The sequence below is a fragment of the Stenella coeruleoalba genome (genome assembly GCF_951394435.1).
Source record: "Stenella coeruleoalba genome assembly, chromosome: 7".
NCBI classification, from domain to species: domain Eukaryota; kingdom Metazoa; phylum Chordata; class Mammalia; order Artiodactyla; family Delphinidae; genus Stenella; species Stenella coeruleoalba.
Window position 1 is genome coordinate 21,960,699 of NC_137153.1, and position 22,687 is coordinate 21,983,385.

At 38.5% G+C, this 22,687-nt stretch overlaps 1 protein-coding gene across 8 annotated transcripts in view; it reads right to left on the reverse strand.

Moving 5' to 3' along the window:
- ADAM28 (ADAM metallopeptidase domain 28) overlaps nt 1-22,687 on the reverse strand; it is a 356,867-nt gene that overhangs the window by 54,063 nt on the left and 280,117 nt on the right. Inside the window, exon 1 of one of the 8 annotated variants that reach the window (XM_079927370.1) lies at nt 5,172-5,497. The exons of 6 other annotated variants lie outside the window; for them this stretch is intronic. In XM_079927370.1, coding sequence (XP_079783496.1) covers nt 5,172-5,223 — 52 coding nt within the window. In that variant the 5' untranslated portion in view covers nt 5,224-5,497. Of the gene's footprint in view, nt 1-743; nt 794-5,171; nt 5,498-22,687 lie in introns of those variants that run through there. One more of the 8 variants, XM_079927368.1, reaches the window with a different exon arrangement.

The following is a 22,687-nucleotide window of genomic DNA, read 5'->3' on the forward strand; positions in this document are numbered from 1 at the left end:
TGATGGTAGCAATTCCGTACAGTCTCCTGTTACTCTCTAAGTACACCATAAGGCACCCGCATGCTGTCTGGTGGACTGTGTTCAATCAGTGCAATTAGTCCCATTAATATGGAGCTCATGAAGCCATATATTCACCAACATTGCAACCAGAGTAACTCTTCTAAAAATGCTGTATGAAACACACATTATTCTGATGGGAAATATTAGTCTAAGCTGCCCTCAGTTCATAAAATAATAACTACCCAACTAATTCTTTTTATAAAAGCAGAAAGGGATAACACTCACATGCTGCCCTTCAGAAGTGGTGTGAAGGGGACAGGCCAATCCAACCAACACAAGTTTTCTCTGATATACACATTGGTCTCCATGCCTCTAGTTAGTATCTAAATGCTAATGTTTCCCAACTGACTATGAAATATGGAGTCTAAGCATGTAAATCAGTGGAGAAATTTCTTTCCAACTCTTTGTTTGATGGCCAAGCACTTCCAAATGGCAACCAAAACAAATCAATGAATAAACTAAACCAGGATATTTTTTAAAACGCCTCCAGCAACCTCTCACTTTCTTCAGTGTGAAGTGAACAGATTTCCAGCTTTTCACATTCTTACAACAGGGTACATTCTCTAAAGATAACAGATAGAATTTCCCTTAATGGCCCTTCTTTTTCTGAAACCAAGAAGGCCCTGAAAGAATGAGATTTGAGATACAACAAATTATACAGCAGTTAAAGAGAGGCAACAGACCTAAGTGTTGTTTGGCTCATCATCCTAAGGTGTGATGCTGCCGTCTCCTCCCAGCTGTGTAACAGCACACTAATTATTTTGAGGCCTGTGGAACAAACACAACTAACTATCATCCAGGGATTACACAAATCTGAGATGAAACACAATATGTTTCTACTAATTCACTTTAATACTTGCTTTTCTCTCTCCCACAGAACTCACAGGATGGATTAGTTTTGACGAGCAAAACCGGATCAAGAAAAAGAAAACTGTTATTTGGCTTTGGGTTAGATCATTATTTTCACTGTATATTAGTTTTAGAAAAGTGAAATCTTTGGGGGGGGGTACTTTTAAACACTTTTTATTTGGCAATAATTTCAAATGTATACAAGAATTGCAAGAATAGGAATAGTACAAATAACGTCTTTATATCCTTCACCCGGATTTACCTAATTCACAGATTTACCCTACATGTTCATGTAGTGACAAAGCATTCTTGTAAGCCATCAATATTTTGAGGCTGTTGTCACTGAGATTTTGAATATTCTCAGTCTCTCACATATATACACATGTGTATATACACATACATATTATATAAATATACATACACATACACACAATTTTTTCTAACCATTTGAGGATGAGTTACACTACATACATCATGGTTCTTTACCCCTACAAACTTGAGTATTTCCTAAGTACAAGAATATTCTCTTACACAGCCATAGCACAGCTCTCAAATTTAAGAAATTTAACACTGAGCCAGTACTTTTATCTAATCTACCATCAGTATTCCAGTTTTGTCAATTGACCAAATAATATCCTTTATAGCATTTTCCCCATTCCAGTGCAGGATCCACTCTAGGGTCAGGTATTAATAGTTTTCATGTTTGTGGCCTCTCCCGTTGCGGAGCATAAGCTCCGGACGCGCAGGCTCAGCGGCCATGGCTCACGGGCCCAGCCGCTCCGCAGCATGTGGGATCTTCCCGGACCGGGGCACGAACCTGCGTCCCCTGCATCGGCAGGCGGACTCTCAACCGCTGCGCCACCAGGGAAGCCCTCTTTACTCTCTTTTAATCTGGAAACTTCTCACCTTCCTTCCACCCTCCCTTCATCCTTCCTTCCAACCGTTTTCTTTCTTTCTTTCTCTTTCTTCCTTCCTCTATCTCTCTTTCTCTCTCTGCCTCCCTCCCTCTGTCTTTAGAAAAGTTAAATCTTGTTGACAAGATTAATATACCAGACATTAGTCTGGATGGCTACTTTATTTTTTAATGTGTTTGGAGCCATTTTAGAGTTTAGCCCCTTTGTACATAATACTGATATTTCCATTTTTCTTCAGATCTTTTCAAAACTGTTGAAAGCAATGTCTTTTCAAACTAAACACATGATGTGAAGCCCTGAATCAGGGTTTATGCAATGACATGGACTTGAGTTCTGGGATTCTCTGTACCCCATCAAGCTACCCCATCAAACTATCTGGTGATTTTAAACTTCATGCAGTAAAAGTGAGTACAAACACTAAAGGAAAATACACATCCTAATTATGTCTATCACTTTGGCTCTAAAGATCAAATTACGTATACTCTTTGGGGTCTTCCAGTCGACTTATGAAGACAGGAAGAAACTGCAATTTGAAATAAAATAATTTCAAAAAGTACTGTACCCCCTGGATATTCTGAAGTAAAGAAATTTCTCCTTACTTCTTCACCCCCAAGCACCTGTCACATTCTTTAAATTTTTTTCCCTTTCCTACAATGAAATCTTATAAGTTATTTTTCTCAGGGGATTGTAAAGCTCATTACAAACAGTTGGCCTGATTTGACCTCATGTTTTAATTTCGCATATGTAAGAACTGGGCAGGACTCATGGTTGGAGGGGCACATACTTATTCTCTGGATGATGGGGGCAGAGAAACAAAAAAAGGAGGAGATGGGAAAATGGAAATTGCTTTACGTCTTACATTTCAGTGGGTATTTCATTTCAGGGACCATGGAGACATTCTTTTTTTTTGGCTGCGTTGGGTCTTGGTTGCTGTACACGGGCTTTCTCTAGTTGTGGTGAGCAGGGGCTACTCTTCATTGTGGTGCATGGCCTTCTTATTGCCGTGGCTTCTCTTGTTGCGGGGCACGGGCTCTAGGCTCGTGGGCTTCAGTAGCGGCACACCGGCTCAGTAGTTGTGGCACATGGGCTCAGTAGTTGTGGCTCACAGGCTTAGTTGCTCTGCGGCATGTGGGATCTACCGGACCAGGGCTCGAACCTGTGTCCCCTGAATTGGCAGGCGGATTCACGGAGACATTCTTGAAAATACACAATGGAAAATAAAAAAGAGGGGGCAGCTTTCTGTTCCAGATGGAAGATAAGGGAAGGCAGCTTTCTGTTCATCCCCCCATCCTCACAAAAGCCACTTCAGAACCTCTGTCCCCTTCTCACCAAGTATTCAGAGATGTCACACTTTGAGACATGACCTCTAAAAATGTTTTGTCTCTTGGGGCAAATGCTGTGAATGCAAAGACAGGAGAACAGAATCAATTGGTATGCCCAAATTCACCGAAAAGGCTATAATGTGGGTGGACCGCACTGGTAGCTATGTTATTCTGTTAACAGATCCCGCTTGATCTTTATGCTGTTGGGTAAGGCTAGTACACAAACAATTCTTATGTTTCAACCAAGCAAAGTGTCCCAGAGAGTGTTCAGTGATCCTACTTTTGGAGAATGTAGGGAAAGAAGATTTCTGTTAACTTTGACTCAAAAAATAGGAATTTTAAGTCAATAATTTAAATTCCTAGCACAGTTCTATACCAAAAGATGTTAAGTTAAAACTTTCCCAAGTCTGAAAAACAAATCAGAAACCAGCGTAAAAGGAAAGTCGCTTTTAGTGACAAAGTACTGTGTGGGCAAAAGGGGTAGGAGAATATTTCCCTACCTAACCCCATCCTTCTTGTTGATAATGTGTTCCCACTTCTAGGTCCCGGCAAACATTCTAAAGCCCAGGAAAAGGTTTACCAGGGAAGGAGTCTCACACACTGAAGCTAACGTGCTGAATTTCAATAAGCTCTCGAAGTAGAAATAAACAAAGGAAATGTGTTAGCCAATCTAATTTAACCAAAATCTAACTGGAGAATTCATCAGAGATGGAGAGATCTGCTAGATATAATTGATTATTAGGAAGGAATATTACTCTACTTTTGAATTCTTAAACTAAAAATTGCTGCTCACCATCTGGCACTACAAGAATGAAGTCACTTGGGGCTTCCCTGGTGGCGCAGTGGTTGAGAGTCCGCCTGCCGATGCAGGGGACACGGGCTCGTGCCCCGGTCCGGGAAGATCCCACATGCCGCGGAGCGGCTGGGCCCGTGAGCCATGGCCACTGAGCCTGCGCGTCCGGAGAGCCGCGTACACCAAAAAAAAGAATGAAGTCACTAGCCACTGCAGTAGTTGACCTTCAATACGCAGCCTGAAACAGGAGTTCAGGGCCGGCAAAGATCAGAAACGAGGCACTCTGTACTCTGGGAAAAACTGGCAGAACAGACCTTCAGATAATTAGATACTTTTAGGAGAAGATGTTATGAACCCAATTTCTTGCATTTTCTCATATCTAGAAAAGCTCTAAAATTATTAATGGAGACATCCGCTCACCGTGACTAGCAGCAACCTCCTGCCAAAATGTACACTTGATTCCATGGGTCCCCCTTCACCAAAACGCATAACACTGATCTCCCTGCCCTACTTCTTCCGAACAGTTCCTCACAGTTATCTGAGAAGTTGTCTCCCAGGCTACAGTCCTCATTTTGCCCCAAATAAAACTTCACTCACAACTCTCACATTGTGCTTTCTTTTTTTTCAGTCAACAAATGTTTGATCTAACCAGCAAAATGGAAGTGAACGATCAACGTAAGTTCAACGGCAACATTGTTTTGATCAAGTAATATCACAGTGCTTTATAAACATGAAATGGGTCCACTACTTATTTCTAATTCGTCATATTTATCATCACCAATAATGAAAGGACTAAATATAAAAATGTGATTGAAAGGAATAGGACGAATCGAACTGGCCCCAATAATAATAACAGATACTTTCTGAAGCCTTCTGTACCGCAATAACCAGTCAAACCTGCCTCATCTTAACTGCTCTAAAAACTGACAAGGTTGATCTGGGTGCATTCCATTCTTTGATGCAAAGATCACATTCACTGCTTAAATGATGCTGAATGAAATTTCCCCTCTGATTTCTAAGTGTTCTCAGATCAGACGTGTAAATACTGATTCAAGAAGTCTGCTTGCCTCTCCTTTACACTGAGTGTTTAAATCAGTCAGGGCCCCCCAAAACAACAAATTAAACCAGCTCAACTGGTTAGTAAAATTGGTTAAAAAAAAATACTGGGAGAAGATGAAAAGCAAGCAGTTCCCTGGGTATTTAACAGAACCTGAACAGGAGTTAAACACCTACCTGGAAGTGGAGAAAGGAGGAGAGTGGCTGTCAAAAGAAGCCCTGGCCACATGCTGGGTGATCCCAGGAGCCTGGTGTCTGTCCTTCTGTCTCAAGCAGACGTGCACTGGGTCTGTCCCCTCCTCTCAAGTGAGACAGAATGAAACCTCAGGGTTCATTGTTGTCTCTGCTTCAGCAAGTGTTTACTAGAGGTGTTGCACAACCTCGGGGCTCTGGTCCTGTGACAGTGGCACAGCAGGCGGAAGTTCTGGCCGCAGTCTGGCTCTAAGATCCCTTGATCCCACGCTGTTGTTTCTCTTTCTTTCTTCCCCATATTCCCCACTCAGAAGTAGTACATTTCCAGGAAAATACTATATTCCAATAAGCCACTGCAATAACGGCTTCAATGCAGCTTGATAAATGTGTGTATTTATTATGTGTATAATAAATATATGTGTATGTACACACTACTATATATAAAACAGATAACCAGCAAGGACCTCCTGTATAGCACAGGGAACTATACTCAGTGTTTTGTAAGGACCTCTAAGGGAAAAGAATCTGAAAAAGTATATATATATATTTGTAAATATATATATACACATAAATACATGTATATATAAAAGTATATATATATATGTAGCTGAATCACTTTGCGGATCCCTGAAACTAACACAACACTGTAAAGCAACTATACTTCAATAAAAAAGTGAATAAATAAAAATTAAAAAAATAAAAAGCAAAATAAATAAATACATGTATATGTATTTGCTATGTTGGCAAAAATTTATTGAGAAGGTTATCCTCTCACATATACATGTGGTTCAGTGAAGCAATTTCTGATCCAATCCCATTATTATATAAAACTCTCTTTTCCAATTATTTTGTATCCTTAGCCTGTTCTTCCACAATGGCGATCTCAGGGAGCTTGAACTCTCATGAAATAAGAATGTAGGAGTCTATAAGCTCAAGGTTTTTCAGCTCTCCAAGGGTATTCGTAACATCAATAACAACCAAGAGAAGGGGGTAGGGGGAAGCCTTTAAGACTCAAAAAATGTAATTTCCAGGATAATTTCAGGAGTTGTCACAGGTGGTAGTGAGTCTAAGCTGGCATGCCCAGATATCACACAGTATAGCTAATATTAATTAGAGCTGCTTACCAAGTTCCAGGTCCTTTATACTAATTATCATATTGATTCTTACGATACTCCTGTGTGATAAATATCATCTTACCCATATTTTGTATATGAAAAAAACTGGGGTTTAAAAAGATAAAAAATTCAGAAGATTAAGACTCAGTTTTCCTCATTTTATAGAATAAAAAGGGTAAGCAGCTCGCCCACAGTTACCTAGCTAGCAAGTGGTAGGAGTGGAATTTGGACCTGGTGTTGTCTGATCTCCTACTCACAGACTCTAATGCTTCCTACTTATGCAGTTGATTTATACACCCAGTTATATTTCTGTTGAGAAATAAATATACAATTCCTACTAAAAAACCCTGAAGTATTATTACAAAACCCATTCCTGGTCCACTAAAATTATGCATCATTTTACGGATTCTGAGCACATTCTTATACTAGTGATTGCAATGAAAAGGGATATCTCTAAATGATAATACACATATTGGCCAACAAGCATAAGGGACTTTTTTAATCTAGTTATTGAACATTTCAGCCATCAGGATTGGGAATCTCACAGGTGTCTTGTCTCTTCCATCCAAGTTCTATTGGTTTGTTTTTTTCAGGGAACAGAAAGAATACATCTGCTTTTAAATGATTACATGGCTTTTCTCCATTAATTCTGTACACATGCATTAGTATCTTAAGCGTAGGACACTGAGGTCGTGGCTGAAAACACAATCATTTCTTTTGAGATGCTTGCAGTCTGGTGAGGCAGATAGGCAAGAACAGTTACCATGAAGTTGTGCAAAGTGAGTACTGTCCGTATATCACAGTACCTTGTGTTTAGTGCTATGATAGATTTAGGCATAGCGGTCAGAAGTCAGAGGTGACCTCTATGCCGAAATCCTATCAGGGCAAGGACGGCTTCCTGGAGGCAAGAACAATGAGATCAATGAAGAACCAACTGTGAGAAGTAGTGAGGAGGATAAACACATTAGTTTATGGCTGGTAATGTTTTGGTGTTTTTGGAGCAAAGAGTGTCTGGGGGAATGGGAAGATGTTGTTGTGATATCAGCACAGGAACTTGAGTGGGAAAATACAGGTTCAAGTTCTTACTCTGCCACTTGCTTTATTACACTGGGAATATAACTTTCTCTTAAATCTTGATTATGGAGAAAGTTAAGTTCCAAAGTCATGTAGCAAATAACTTCCAGCATTCTACTTCACTGGACTTTATAAGGATCAAATGATAATATATATTTGAAAAGCGCTTGTAAAATGTTTACTTTATCCTCTATTCTACACAAATTTCTCTTAGTTAAATGTCACCTAAAGAGAGGATTCTAACAAGATGATCCATTTTAATCATTTGATTAAAAATAGTGAGGAATGAAATCTGATCTGGTTACAGGTAAGAACATTACTACTTTGAACTGGTGTTCCAGATTGTGTAGTTCCTATGCATTGTAATGTATAAGACACTTGTAAAGCCCCTTCCCTTTAATATACGCCTGATGCCATTTGAAGTTCATTGTATGTGGTGTCGCTAGTTCCTATTAAAATTTTTCGATGTATGTATCAACAACTCCAAGTCACATATGCAGAAACTGAGGTCCAGATGTATTAAGGGAGTTTTTGCAGGGACTTCAGCAGTGTGTAGCTTATGAAGGATTGTTTTTTGGTAGCGTTGGAGTTACTCAGATCCTACTCCATCCTTCAGGGCCACAGTCCACTGGGAGATGATTATCAGAAAAAGAAAATCCTTTAGGGATGCTGGCTGGGAAAGGCTGATAGTGAAAGGACCCCACAGCACCAAGCAGGAGACAGGCAATGAGGATCAATGTAATGTATCAGGGAGGATCTGGTCTTGAGCTCTGCCTTTTCATTGATGCTTTGGGAAGTGTTTCTTGGAGCAGTGTCTGTACCACAATAGGACACCCTCTCTTCTTGTTTTCCTCCCTGCTGCACACCTCAAAAAAGAAACTTCTGGAGAAACAGACATAGATAAATGGGTAGGGGAGGTGTTCAAGGTTTAAAACACCTTATCTTTACCTCTTAGGAGGAAATGGACCTAAAACCGAGAGTGGGATCATGGGAAAAAAAGGATCCAATTATGGGTAGGTTACTAAGACTCATAGATTGTATCTGATTTAATAAATATAATCGTTCTGCTGTGTTCTCTGTATGTTTATGTCATTCAAGGCTTTCAAAATTTCTTCAACAGTAATTATTTAGAATCATCAAATCATTTGAATGAGAGATCAGGTCTTGAACTCTGCCCAAGATGGGTTCTCACTGAAGCTCCAGGAAGATCTTACTGTCACTGTTTCACCTCCCAGGACCATTATAGCTCTGTCCCTATTCACTAAGGGCGAAGAGAAATAGCACACATGGAAGACTGTATTTTTCCTCAAAAGAACTTCACAAAAATCTCTTTTCAGCCCAGAATTCTCACTATTCTTTCTGCTTTCCATTCTGATTAGTTCAAGGAACATCACGTAGAAAAAAGACCAAATGATGTTAGTATTGGAACTGGGAGAAAAGGATTATTCAGTCACCACCTACTTGACTCTACTCAGACCAAGGGGATGCAAAGTCTTCTTGGCAGGAAGAGAGAAAGGAGCAAATGTTTACTGTGTGATTAGAATGTGCTAGTTGCTTTGTATTAACATGAATCATCTTCACCACAACCTAGAACCTAGAGAAGGAAGTGTCACTGAATTATCAAAGACTTGATATTGATCTTTTCTTTTTTTTTTTTTGGCCGCTCGGCTTGCGGGATCTTACTTCCCTGACCAGGATCGAACCTGCGCCCCCTGCAGCAGAAGTGCGGAGTCTTAACAACTGGACTCCCAGAGAAGTCCCAGTATTGATCTTTTCTGAGCATGTGTGACAAATCTTGGGACCACTGGGTGTAGGATCTTTCTTCAATATGTTTTTATTTAATTAAAACATTCCTACACTGCTATGCTCTTACAAATTGCTTCTGGAACAGACAGAGAGGTAACGTTCCTTCAACCCAAAGACACACTACGGGGTCAGTGAATACTGAGGCACCACCTTTGTCTTCCCTGTGCCCAGAAATGAACTACACAGAGCTGGCACTGAGTAAATTAAATAGCTTCCAGAGACGCTATTAAAGGATATGTTGTAGAGCATAAGGAACTCAGGCGTTAACACGGCTGAATACATTCCTTCTGCCTGCTCTATACACATACTGTACACATGTTGAAAATTTATTGGATCACATCCCTATAACAGAACAAACAAAAATACAAACTTAGAGTTTAAAGGAAGACAGACTGGTCATCAAATTCAAGATTTTTAAATATTTTCTATTTTAAACAAGTAATTCAACCACTGAGAATCACTCTAAGAAAATTGTCTGAAATATAAAATGGGTTTTATGCATCAAGATGTTAATTACATTATCTATAAGGAATAAAACTAAAACTAAATATCCAAAAATAAAAAGATGGGCATATAGTCAACTACATACCTACTCAATAAAATATTAAACCACTTACAATGAAATTTAATATTATGGGAAATTGTAACATTATAATATTGGAACAAAACTGAAGCCACAAATTTATATACAAAATGGTCACAACTACATAAAAATTTCAAAAACCTATTTGGAGTAAAAAAAAAAAAAAAGCAAAAAAATTCCCATATATTTAGGGAGGTGTTTCTGTATGTGCTGGGAAGATGAATGTTTTTACCTCTTTTCTTCCTGTATTTCGTAATATTTAAGTAGTGGTTACTATTATTTTTATAATTTAGAAATTACATAAAGTAAACACAAAAATCAAAATATTTTTTCAGAACAGACCTATTCTCCCCTAAACTGAGCTCTCCTTGAGGATACATATTAGTCATCATTGCACCCTCAAGACCCCAACAGAGTGCTTAGAAAACAGGAGCTAATGAATATATGTTTGCACATTGATTTAGTGATTTGAAGGAGGATCACTCAAAAAACAAGCAGAGCCCCTGAACTACAAGCCATGAGCAGCTGAGTCTTAGAAGAAAAGAGAGAAAAGCGCTGTTAGTCTTCTAAAACCAGAACAAAGGTAAAGCTTAAGGTTTCCTCTTCTAACTTATGTTCCCACCTATGGTAAGTAGATAGTGTAACACAAAGAAAGAAAGCTATTGGCTTTTAAGCTCTGTAAATACATTTTTACTTACGAAAGCCAACAGGTTTTTGTTATCTCCTTTCAGGTACTATATTTACATAAGATTTTACCTTAAGTTTTACTGTTATAATCAGCCAATAACTCCTCTCACCCTGAATCACCCTGAATTACTAGCTATTATTTAAGACTTGCTACATTGCATTAGGCTCTTTGTAACATGAAGTGACCTTTCCTCTCATCACACAGTATCTAAATTAAAAAGCAGTAGCTAATCACAGAGATTTATTGAGTCCAATCAAACTGATGCATCATTTGCATAATCTGATGTACTTAACAAGCAGATAGGGCTGTCAGAACACTCTGTCTTCCAGGTGGAATGAGAATAGACATTGTCCATCTTTATATCTGTGATTCTTCTAGTTTTTCTGTGCTCCACTGCTGACCTACACTCTCCCCTACCCTTCATCTGGTATAAAAACTAAAATTAAGATCCAATAATATGTGTGCTTTGATATGGCAAAAAAAAAAAAAAAAAGAGAGAGAGCCTGGATTGGTCTAACTACAAATTTCCCTCCCTACTCTATTTTTATGGATAAGGTCCCCTAGTCAAACAGTAATCCTTTCCAAAGGGACCAGGGAGGCATTCTGCTTATATCTGTTTGGATTCATTATGTGTTGATTTCACATGTAAACTCCCATAGGGAAATCTCATTCCTCTTATTTACAATCAAAGGTAGAGAAAGTTTTCTTATGGTCGTCCCCTCATGGTCTTCCTACACATGAAAATCCAGACTGACTGAAAAATCTTCACCACCCTAATTAAACTCAACTCCATCCATTACAATGACTTTCAAGGCTATACAGGACCTGTACTCCGACACTCGGCACTCACCCCTCAGTCCCTTCTGGTCTGAGCTCATCTTCTTGCTCACTCTAATCAAGCCACACTGGATGACTCCATATTCCTTGAATAATCAGGCACAGGCTTGCCGCAGCGTTTGCTTTGACTCTTCCTTCTGCCTGAAATACTCTTCCCTCAGATATGTACCTGGATGATTAGTTCAAGTACTTGGTCAAAGATTGCGTTCTCAGGCTTCCTTGGTGGCGCAGTGGTTGAGAGTCCGCCTGCCGATGCAGGGGACGCGGGTTCGTGCCCCGGTCCGGGAAGGTCCCACACGCCGCGGAGCAGCTGGGCCCATGAGCCATGGCCGCTGAGCCTGCGCTCCGCAGCGGGAGAGGCCACAACAGTGAGAGGCCCGCGTACCGCAACAAAAAAAAAAAAAAAGGTTGCCTTCTCAATGAGGTGTAACTTAATCAGAAATTTCCATTTTTCTTTTCTGTAGCACAACTCATACCCTTTCTGTTTTATTTTTCTCCATTGCACTTATTACACACCAACATTCTACATTATGTATTTGTGTGTTTATTCATTTTTAAAGCCTTTCTCTCTTCCCCTTGAATGTAAATTCCATGAAGCAAGTAATGGTTCAATAAGTTAGCTCTAACACTTAGAGCTGTGCATGTTTTAGAAAATGCTCAATAAATATTCGTTAATGTTTTTTAAATGGATGAATTTAAATTAAAAAATTGGAGCAAAAATTCTTTTATCTATTAACATAAAATTCTGATGTATATTTTAACTTTAGAAAAGTTTTTAGTAACCCACTTGAGCCCCCATTACACACTTAACAGGAAACCCATTATATTTCTCTGTATACACCCTTCCACTCCCCAAATCATTCAAAACTCTTACAGATTTACATAGCTGAAAGTACGTCATGCCTTTTCAAGATATCAAGATATTAAGCAGAGACTGAGAACTGGATTCTGATTGGTCTATTATTGCAACTGTTTTGTCACTGGATGGAAAAACTGGTCCATAATATAGAAGTATTTTTACAGGCTCTGAACCCTCCCTGGACAGTGATGGTGCTTCAAATAAGGCACTAAGGTTCTTAGTTCACATTGACTTGGTTAGCTATCGCTCACATTGCTTGTTCATGGGAGGATAGCTAGATTTAAAGGAAGTGGCAGCTTCGTATTGCTTCAAATCAACTCTTCTCAATCAAACTTAAAACCTTGTCTAAAGCCTGCTCTCCAGCGTAAAGTCCCTTTTCCCACATGCTATTTAATTCAGAGGTCTCTGTCTTTGGTCCTCATATCCTGAAGTATTCCCTGAGTTGCCCCACACAATTGTGGAGGCTGGCGAGTCCAAAATCTGCAGGGTATGCTAGCAGGCTGCAAACCCAGAAGAGTTAGGATTGCAGCTCAAGTCTGAAGGCTGGCTACTGGCAGAATGCTCTCTTTCTCAGGGGAGGTCATTCTTTTTTCTATTAAAGCCTTCAAGTAATTGGATGAGGCTTGTACATATTAATTGGGTAATCTCCTTTGCTGAAGTCTACTGATTTACATGTTAATGTCATCTGCAAAGAAATCTTCACAGGAACAGGATATCGTTTGACCAAATATCTTAGTACTGTGGCCTAGCCAAGTTAACACAGAAAATTAATCATACACTAGGCATATAGATTGGGATTTGACTCTTTCCTTCCAGAAAGCCCAGGGCTTTTTATTTAATTTGTCACTCTCTCCACAGAGATGTACTCCACATTGCAGCTATTTCATCACTGAAAAAAGACAAAAAAGAACTGGTTACACACTAATTCTCTAATCCTAGAAAAATGTGTTCCTGCTAGCCCTACATCTGCATATCAGAGAGGGCCCTCCAAGAGATTCTTTGCCAGACAAAGAGGATCAACTCAGTATTACAAATCTTGGGCCCACTGTAGAGAGGAAGGGATAGCCACACAAGTAATAATGCCCAAAGCTGTGACAGGTTAACTAAAATGAACTTTAAACACCTGGAAGTGGAGTCCGCCGGCATTGTCCTTACTTTTATACAAACTGTATGGAAGAACACTGTCCCAGGAGTCACATTAAACAAATTTATTTATTTGTAACTTAGTCATTCTACAAACTCTCCTTCTGTGTCACATGCTTCTGGGTTGAGAAGAAGTACTCTGTAAGCTTGATAGAATAATAATATAGGACTGGGTGATCCTTTCTGATTTCTCTCTGGCCTTAACCAAGCAAAGCTGCTAACCCATGCACTTATTAATCTGTGATCATTTATGCACTGTAAGTATGAATTAAAACCATCCAATTATTCATAAATTAAATTAATTTTGTGTTGAACAGATCTTCTTAATAGGTCAAGAATAAAGCCATTTCTGAGAGTGGCTTAAGAAGAGAAAAGAAGTGCAACTGAATGCCAAGGAACTGAGAAGAGTTTGAAGAAATTAAGATTTAGAATTTAACTTATAAATATGTGATGGTTAATATTATGTGGCAACCTGGCTGAGCCATGATACCCAGATACTTGTTCAAATATTATTCTGGATGTTTCTATGAAGGTTTTTTTGATGAGATTAACATTTAAATCAGCAGATTCTTTTTTAAACCACTTTATTGAGGTATAACTGACATGTAAAAGGCTGTACATATTCAAAGTATAGAAGTTGATGTGTCTGGGGATAAGTATACACCTGTGAAGCCATCACCACTATCAAGGCCATAGATATATCCAAGTCCTCCTAAAGTATCCTCCCACCTCCTTTGTAAATTACTGTTTATTACTACTATTAGTTTGTGTGGTAAAAACACTTAACATAAGATCTACCCTCTTAGTAAATTTTGAGTATACAATACAGTATTGTTAGATCTAGGCACTGTTCTGTACAGATTTCTAGAACTTATTTACCACACAAAACTGAAACTTTGTACTCTTTAACCATAAACTCCCCATTTCCCTTCCCCCGCCCCCAGCCCCCGATAACCACCATTCTACTCTCTGTTTCTATGAATTTTTTTTTTTTTTTTTGCGGTACGTGGGCCTCTCACTGTCGTGGCCTCTCCCGTTGCGGAGCACAGGCTCTGGACGCGCAGGCTCAGTGGCCATGGCTCACGGGCCCAGCCGCTCTGCGGCATGTGGGATCTTCCCGGACCGGGGCATGAACCCGCGTCCCCTGCATCGGCAGGCAGACTCTCAACCACTGCGCCACCAGGGAAGCCCTGCTTCTATGAATTTGATGATTTTAGATTCCACATATAAATGAGATCATTCTGTATTTGTCTTTCCATGTCTAGATTATTTCATTTAGCATAACCTTCTCCTGGTCCATCTATGTTATCATAAATGATAGGATTTTCTTCTTTTTAAGCTTGAATAATATTCCATTGTATGCATAAATTTTTTTAATCCACTCATCCCTCAATGGACATTACATTGTTTCCATTCTTGGCTATTGTGAATACTGCTGCACTGAACAGGGGAGTACAGACATCTCTTCGAGATCTTGATTTCTATTGTTTTTGATAAATACCTACAAGTGGGATTGCTGGATCATATGGTAGCTCTAATTTTAATATCTTGAGGGATCATCATACTGTTTTCTTTAGTTGTTGCACCAATTAACATTCTCACCAACAGTGCACAAGGGTTGCCTTTTCTCCACATTCTCACCAGCACTTTCTATCGATTGTTTTTTTGACGATGGCCATTCTAACAGGCGTGACGTGATACCTCATTGTAGTTTTGTTCTGCATTTCCCTGATGATTAGTGATGTTGAACATCATTTCATGTACCTGTTGACCGTCTGTATGTCTTCTTCGGAAAAATGTTTTTTCAGGTCTTTGCCCATTTTTTAACTGGAATGTATGTTTTTTTGTTATTGAGTTGTATAAGTTCCTATATACTTTGGTTATTAACCCCTTACCAGACACATAATTTGCAAATATTTTCTCCATTCTGTAGGTTGCCTTTTCATTTTGCCAATTGTTTACCTGTTGTGCAGTTTTGTTTTATTAGTTTTTATTGTTTTAGTTTGATGTAGTCTTACTTGTTTATTTTTGTTTTTGTTGCTTTTGTTTTTGGCATCAAATCCAAACAATCATTGCCAGAACCACTGTCAAGAATATTTTTTCCTATGTTTTATTCTAGGAGTTTTGTGATTTCAGGTCTTATAGTTAAGTCTTTAATCCATTTTGAGTTATTTTTTGCGTACGGTATAAGATAGGGGTCCAACTGCATTCTTCTGTGTGTTATTATCCAGTTTTCTCAAAAACATTTATCGCAGAGGCTATCTTTTCTCCATTGAGTACTCTTGGCTCCTTTGTCAAATATTAATTGATCATTTATGTGAGGGTAAGATAGATGGATTAAACTAAGGTTCTGGGTTATAAATTGTTAAGATAAAGGAACATCTAAAAAATATGACTGAAGGTTGGTGAAGAAGTATACACACTATGAAAAGTACTTTCTCCATAAAATAAGAGCATCATGTGTTAAAAGGAAGGGGTAGGGGCTAGGTGAGGGACTGGGGGAGCATGTTGGACATTGGGATTCATAAATTTGTTTCCATCAGCGTGTATATTAGGAAACACCAGAACTAGAATGATGTCTTTCCATTCAAATTGAATATAGATAAAATAACCAACTTGAAGTCTATAAAAATATAGGCAGAAATGAGGCAATGAAGTATTGCTCTCAAGTTTCCACAAAAAAAAAGCATGCTTGTTAAAATAATTTTTTAAAAGACATATAAAACAATTTAGGAGTCATATGTTGCCCCCTGAAAAGTATATATATTTTAAATGTCTGTATAACAGGTGAAGAAAGCCATGAGAAGGAAAAACACTTACATGTGCAAAGAGAGCTACCTGTAATGAAAAAAGAATGGAAAAGAACACCTGTGTCAGATGGCCATGTGAGCCTAGGGAGTTAATCTTTCTGCTCCAGACACTACAAGGCCCCTGGAGATACACAGAACATGATGGAACTTGGATGTCTTGCAGGATAGCTGCTGCACTGCTGTTGGTCACACTATTCATGATTATTCAAGAGCAATAGGCAGTTAAAGAGGTGTTCTGTTTAGACGCTGAGAGTCAATAAGGCTGAAACTGTGTGTTTCTTGCTCAAATCTACTTGGATCTCAACATTACAACTTTGAGAATTCATCTACACAGCCTTAGTTCCAGGGCACGTGTTTATGCCTAGCAATTTAGGCCAGAATGAGTTTCAATTGCCACTTCATGCAGACATAGAAAAAGTGATGTATGTATACCTATATGTTAGTACGTGTGTGTTAGTGTGTGGCTGAGGGTTTTGAGAGGGAGAATTATAGGTAAATAGCTAGCTAGCTAGCTAGATAACATGCACATTATAGACAATAAATGGATGGATGGATGGATGGATAGATGGATAGATCGATACAGAGGTAGATTGATATATATCAATATATATATATTATATCAATATATATATATTATATCAATATAATATATCAAATTACAAATTATCAATATCCTGGGCTTACTGGTGAGTTGTATGTTCTTTATATACTTAAATTCTCTTAAAATTTTTCTAAAGTGAACATTATTAATTTTATATAATAAATTAGAAATCAAAAACTTTTTTTAATGTTCCAAAACTGGAGAATTTTAGAGTGATGAACAGGTTGAGGATGAAGCTATTTCTGAGAATGACATAAGGGGAAGATAAATGCAACAGAATGTCAAGGAACTGAGCGATAAGCTCAGCTTTTTTTATCAGATTACATGAACATTGTACTCACTTGGATGGTGGTAGAAACTAGGGTTTGAAAGAGGAAAATCTGTGAAAAGTGTGCTAACTTGTAGATGAATATGCAGAAGTAGCTGGGAGGCTAAGCAAATATAGAGTGCTGCCCAGCTTCAGAGGAAAAACGATTTGCACACATATAGAAGAGGAAAGATACCAATAGCTGGGAAACTTAGGGAAACTGAACACTGCTTCCTGCATACTTAGGAGGTAACAGAATGAGGACTGTCCACTAAAAAGCTACAGATGTACATTATCCTTGCTAGAGATGAATGAAGTGAAGTGATGTCAAAAGTAACACAGGTTTTGTAAACAATGCCACAGTCATTCTGGAAGGCACAATGGAAAGCCTGAAAAGAGAGCAGTGGTGTAGTGACAAGGTGACACAAGAAGCACAGAGAAATTTCGAGACAAGAATATAGAAAAAAATTGACCAAAGTCGTTTTCACCTGGAAGATGACCACGAATGGCAGGACTTGAAAGAAAAAGGAACAGTTCGATAGTCAACAAGGACCTAATATATAGCACAGGGAACTCTACTCAATACTCTGTAATAAGCCATATGGGAAAAGAATCTGAAAAGGAATGGATATAAAACTGAATCACTTTGCTGTATACCTGAAACTAACACAACATTGTAAATCAACTGTACTCCAATATAAAATAAAAATTAAATTAAAAAAAGATAAAGGTACAGCTCTAGGAGAACATACTTGGAAGAATAAGTAGAATGCAGAATGGGAGATGAGAGCTTCATGTACAAATACTGTCTTGAACTATCTTCATAGATCACAGAGAGTTGCAGAAGCAATCTCAGATGTCTCCAGTATGCAATTCTCTAATGAATCACTGCCAGGGTTGCTTGACTTACCAGAGTTGTTAGGTGCAAACCTCAGCACGTGTCTTACTATATAGAGGAAAGGTATTTATCAGGAACAACCTCGTGAATGGGGTCAGGATGAACAGAATGAAACATGACCCACAGAACCCAAGGAGTTATCTGAAGTTTCTACATTGTTATTTCTTGTTCCTAGGAAAGAAGCTGGGTGGCAAGGAGTTAGAACATTTATAGTAGAAAAGCTGATTAGGAGAAATACTGATCTGCAGGTGAACACTGTCTACGTGTGCAGACAAGTCGTAATGATATCACTGACCCAGATACCTAGAGAAATACATCACACGTTTACCTGTCAAAATTTTGTAAGGGGTCCCCAAACAGTCCTGTTCATGCTTTTGAGTTCCTTGATTAATAATTCTCTATTCATTTCAGTAAACACCCCTTCATTAAAGTGAGGACAGGGAGGGGCAAATCTTCACCAGAGTTAAATCATGAAGCTACACTATTTAAAAGTCTTGTCCAGGGCTTCCCTGGTGGCGCGGTGGTTGAGAGTCCGCCTGCCGATGCAGCGGACACGGGTTCCTGCCCCGGTCCGGGAAGATCCCACATGCCGCGGAGCGGCTGGGCCCGTGAACCATGGCCGCTGAGCCTGCGCGTCCGGAGCCTGTGCTCCACAACGGGAGAGGCCACAGCAGTGAGGGGCCCGCGTACCGCAAAAGAATAAATAAATAAAAATAAAAGTCTTGTCCAGGCAGAGTAACAGACAGATACATGAGATCGACTAGACAGTACAGAAATGGACCATAATATATCTATAAATTTAGTGTATAATAAGGTTAAATTTTCATACCACTTTATGGTCCTCAATAAATGGTATTAATTAGTAGGTTTACTAATTAATAAGTCTAGCTAATTAACTATATAGAAAAGAAAAACATCGACTTAGGATTCCTGTCTGATACACTAATTCCACATTAATTAAAAATTAATATATAAAATATAAATAAACAGATTTTTCACCCATCAAATTAGCACAGATTTTTTAAATGATAGTGCTTAATATTGCCAAGGATATCACTGCTGAAGGAAGGGGAAATTAGTCCAATATTTTGGATACGTTGTATACATTCTAATCATTTTCTTGGGTCTTATTCCAAAGTGTAAAATTTTTCTTATGCTGAGGGGATGATGATTCTTGGGCTTTAACATATATGGCCAAATAGCCATCTTGAAAGTGTTTTTCCTTATTATCATATTAACTCTTGTTGAGTACAGAAGAACACAAAGTACCAACAAGCAAAAAAAAGAAAAAAAGTCTTTTAAAGGGTCTAATTTCTCCACATCAGAGACAAGTTCTCACCAGGGTATATTCATTTAGAAAATTTTCAACACATCTATATGTGTGTTACTTTCTCCAAAATGAGACCATGATATTAAGTTCTATAGCTTTCTTTTACATTTAGAAATGTATTGTGAAAATCTCTTAAATGAATAGGTACAGTTCTGAAGCATCTGTATTGCTGCTCAGTGCTCCACTGGATGGACGCACAACAATTTAACTAATGTACTTCTGTTGGGATTGCTTCCAACATTTCATTGTCACAGCGTTACAGAAAATACTCATGCAGAAGCATGTGAACACTCTCACCATTTGGGGATAGACACACAATTTTATTAGAACACCTTTTGGTATTGTAGCCAATTTTACTGACACTGGCAAATTGGAATGCAGTCTTGGATAGCTGGGCTGTTTGCTGGGAGAGTGTATGCATATATAAATATACATGTGTGTAAGTGTGTGTGTGTGTGTGTGTGTGTGTGTGTGTAAACACAACACCAGCGTAAACTAGTGATTTATAAATTGGTTCCACTCTTGCCAAAATAGGCAACACCTTTCACTGGAAACAAAAATACACCTGTTGTTGGCAGATCTCACGCTATTGAGTGTAGTGTGCTCACAAAGTCCCTATCAACTGAGAATTAATAGTCATGGTCATCTGAAAATTTGAAATCAACTAATTCTTAGCATGGTGACATTTTCCTGAAAGCACGATTTATTTAAGAAGATGTGGGGTTTGGAAAATTCTGAAATAAATCTGAAAAGTGGGAGCTACAAAAAAAATCTCATTGAATTTTTCAGAACTTTGGCTTTTCTTAAGTATAAATAAATTAGTAGGTGAATGTGTTTCTCTGTTCTAATTATTAATAGAAAATGACACCCCATTGATTTTCATATATTTTAACCAGTTTCATTCATTCACTCCATAAGTGATTACTCATTACCTTCTTTATATTCTCACATTCCCTCTCTCTCTCCCTCTCCCCCCCCCACACACACATACACACAGCAGACACTAAAGAAACTACCTTCAAGAGGCTCACATAAGCTCCTAATCTGAGCATTTTTGAAAAAAATAGAGCACGGGAAGAAAGCAACTCATTTGCACCATGATGACACTCTGAGATCATGCGACAGGTACTAACATGAATCTGCATACATCATACAGCAGTCCTTTGCCAAAGATCACAAAGCAAGTAACAAAATAAGCACGAGAATTTGGTTCGCCCATGCCCACTGCTCAAGTAGAGAACGTTTTTCTTCTCTGAGAATTTATCATCAAGAACCGGCGACCTGAATATCATAAAATCAATGATTAAATAACACACTATGTATGGGAGAAGGTGCAGGAGAGGCAATATTTTCATTGGTCATGTTTTATTGATTCTTTCTGTCCAGGCAAGAAAACTTCTTATAAGAATAAACTAGGCTTAGGAACAAAATTGGGTCATTTGTAGAGAAGAGACATGAATGGACCTAGAGACTGTCATACAGGGTGAAGTAAGTCAGAAACAGCAAAACAAATATATATTAACACATACATGTGGAATCTGAAAAAGTTGGTATAGACGATCTTATTTACAAACAGAAATACAGACACAGATGTAGAGAACAAATATATGGATACGGAATCTGAAAAAGTTGGTATAGACGATCTTATTTACAAACAGAAATACAGACACAGATGTAGAGAACAAATATATGGATACAAAGGGGGAAGGGGGGGTCGGGATGAATTGGGAGATTGGGATTGTCATATACACACTATTGATACTATGTATAAAATAGATAACTAATGAGGACCTACTGTATAGCACAGGGAAACTCAATGCTCTGTGGTGACCTAAATGAAAAGGAAATCCACAAAAGGGGATAAATGTATATGTATAGCTGATTCACTTCGCTGTACAGTATAAACTAACACAATATTGTAAAGCAACTATACCCCAATTAAAAAAAATGAATAAACAAGACTTAGGGAGGAAGAAGCAGGCTGAAGACATAAAGGGAACAGTTGTAATGATTGCTCATGACTTGGGTACAAGATTGAAGGCTGAGAGAGTTACCAGTGAGGAAATAAGGAGACATTTAGAATTCAGAACTAATGAAAGGTTGAAGGGACAGGAAGGCCGGGGATGCTATAAAGTGAACTCATAATGTGCGTGGCGAGAAGATAATGTGGAGGAGAGGGAGAAGACAGAAACAAGCAAAGGAAAGACTGAGCTGTGAAAATCAAGCTTGCTTTGCACAATACACCATTATTAACCCCAACGGAAATGCTGAATGTATCAGGGATCTGAGTTACAGAATAACTAGTTAGGTGAGCCTTCTAGCCAAACCTACTTATTTGCCTGATAAGAAAGCTGGAATCAACAAGGCTAAGTTATCTTTTTAAAAAGTCCCAGGAGGAAATAAAGTCAGTTCTCTCTCTCAGTCAAAAAAATTTTTTTTCTTTTTCTTTTTTTTTTTTTTTTTTGCTGCAAACCTTGGCTCCAATTATAGTATTTCTTATGAGTTCATTTAGGCAGAAATGGACCAGGGCCAGGGCAAGAGATTTATTCGCATGGACTGAGAGAATGTGCATTCCCTCCCCCAGCCCCCTACACACACAGTGAGAAAAAATACAGGATTTGAGGGTCTTGTGTTTGGAGATAAGGGTCATGTAAAAAACACACTAGACCCTTTAGAAGTTCATCTTACAAAACAAGTTTTTCCAAAGCCATCTGTTCCCACCATTTCTGGATGGGAAAGAGGGACATGTTTGCACACCAGAGGGTGTGGTTTGTACCAGATGACAAAGTGAGTCATGATTACTTTCTGCTTCTCTTTATCACATCTCATTAATGCTTGATCCCAGCGTAAATGGTGTAGCACTCAGGTCTTCTCCAAAAGCCCTCCGTGCATATTAACCATGGTTCTATGCTCTTACTGTCACTCTAGCTTCATTTCGGCCTGTCAGTGTTTACTTCAGGGAAACTTCAGATGGCATTTTGAGCAAATATGATCTTGTAGATCAGAATAAGGCACTCAGGAGATATCAGGTAGGTAATTTGAGCTCAAGCTACCCAGAAACCTGAGTTTCATTCCATTCCAGCCTAATAAACTGGGGTGTCACCCCTGAGTTCTGTCTAGCACATCATTTTTAAAAATTTTATTGGAGTAGAGTTGATTTACAATGTTGTGTTAGTTTCAAGTGTCCAGCAAAGTGATTCAGTTATACATACACATATATCTATTCTTTTTCAGATTCTTTTCCCATATAGATTATTATAGAATATTGAATAGAGGTCCCTGTGCTCTACAGTAGGTCCTTGCTGTTTTCTATTTTATATGTAGTAGTGTGTGCATGTTCATCCCAACCTCCTAATTTATCCTTCCCCCACAACTTTCCCCTTTGGTTACCATAAGTTTATTTTCTAAGTCTGTGAATCTGTTTCTGTTTTGTAAATAAGTTCATTTATA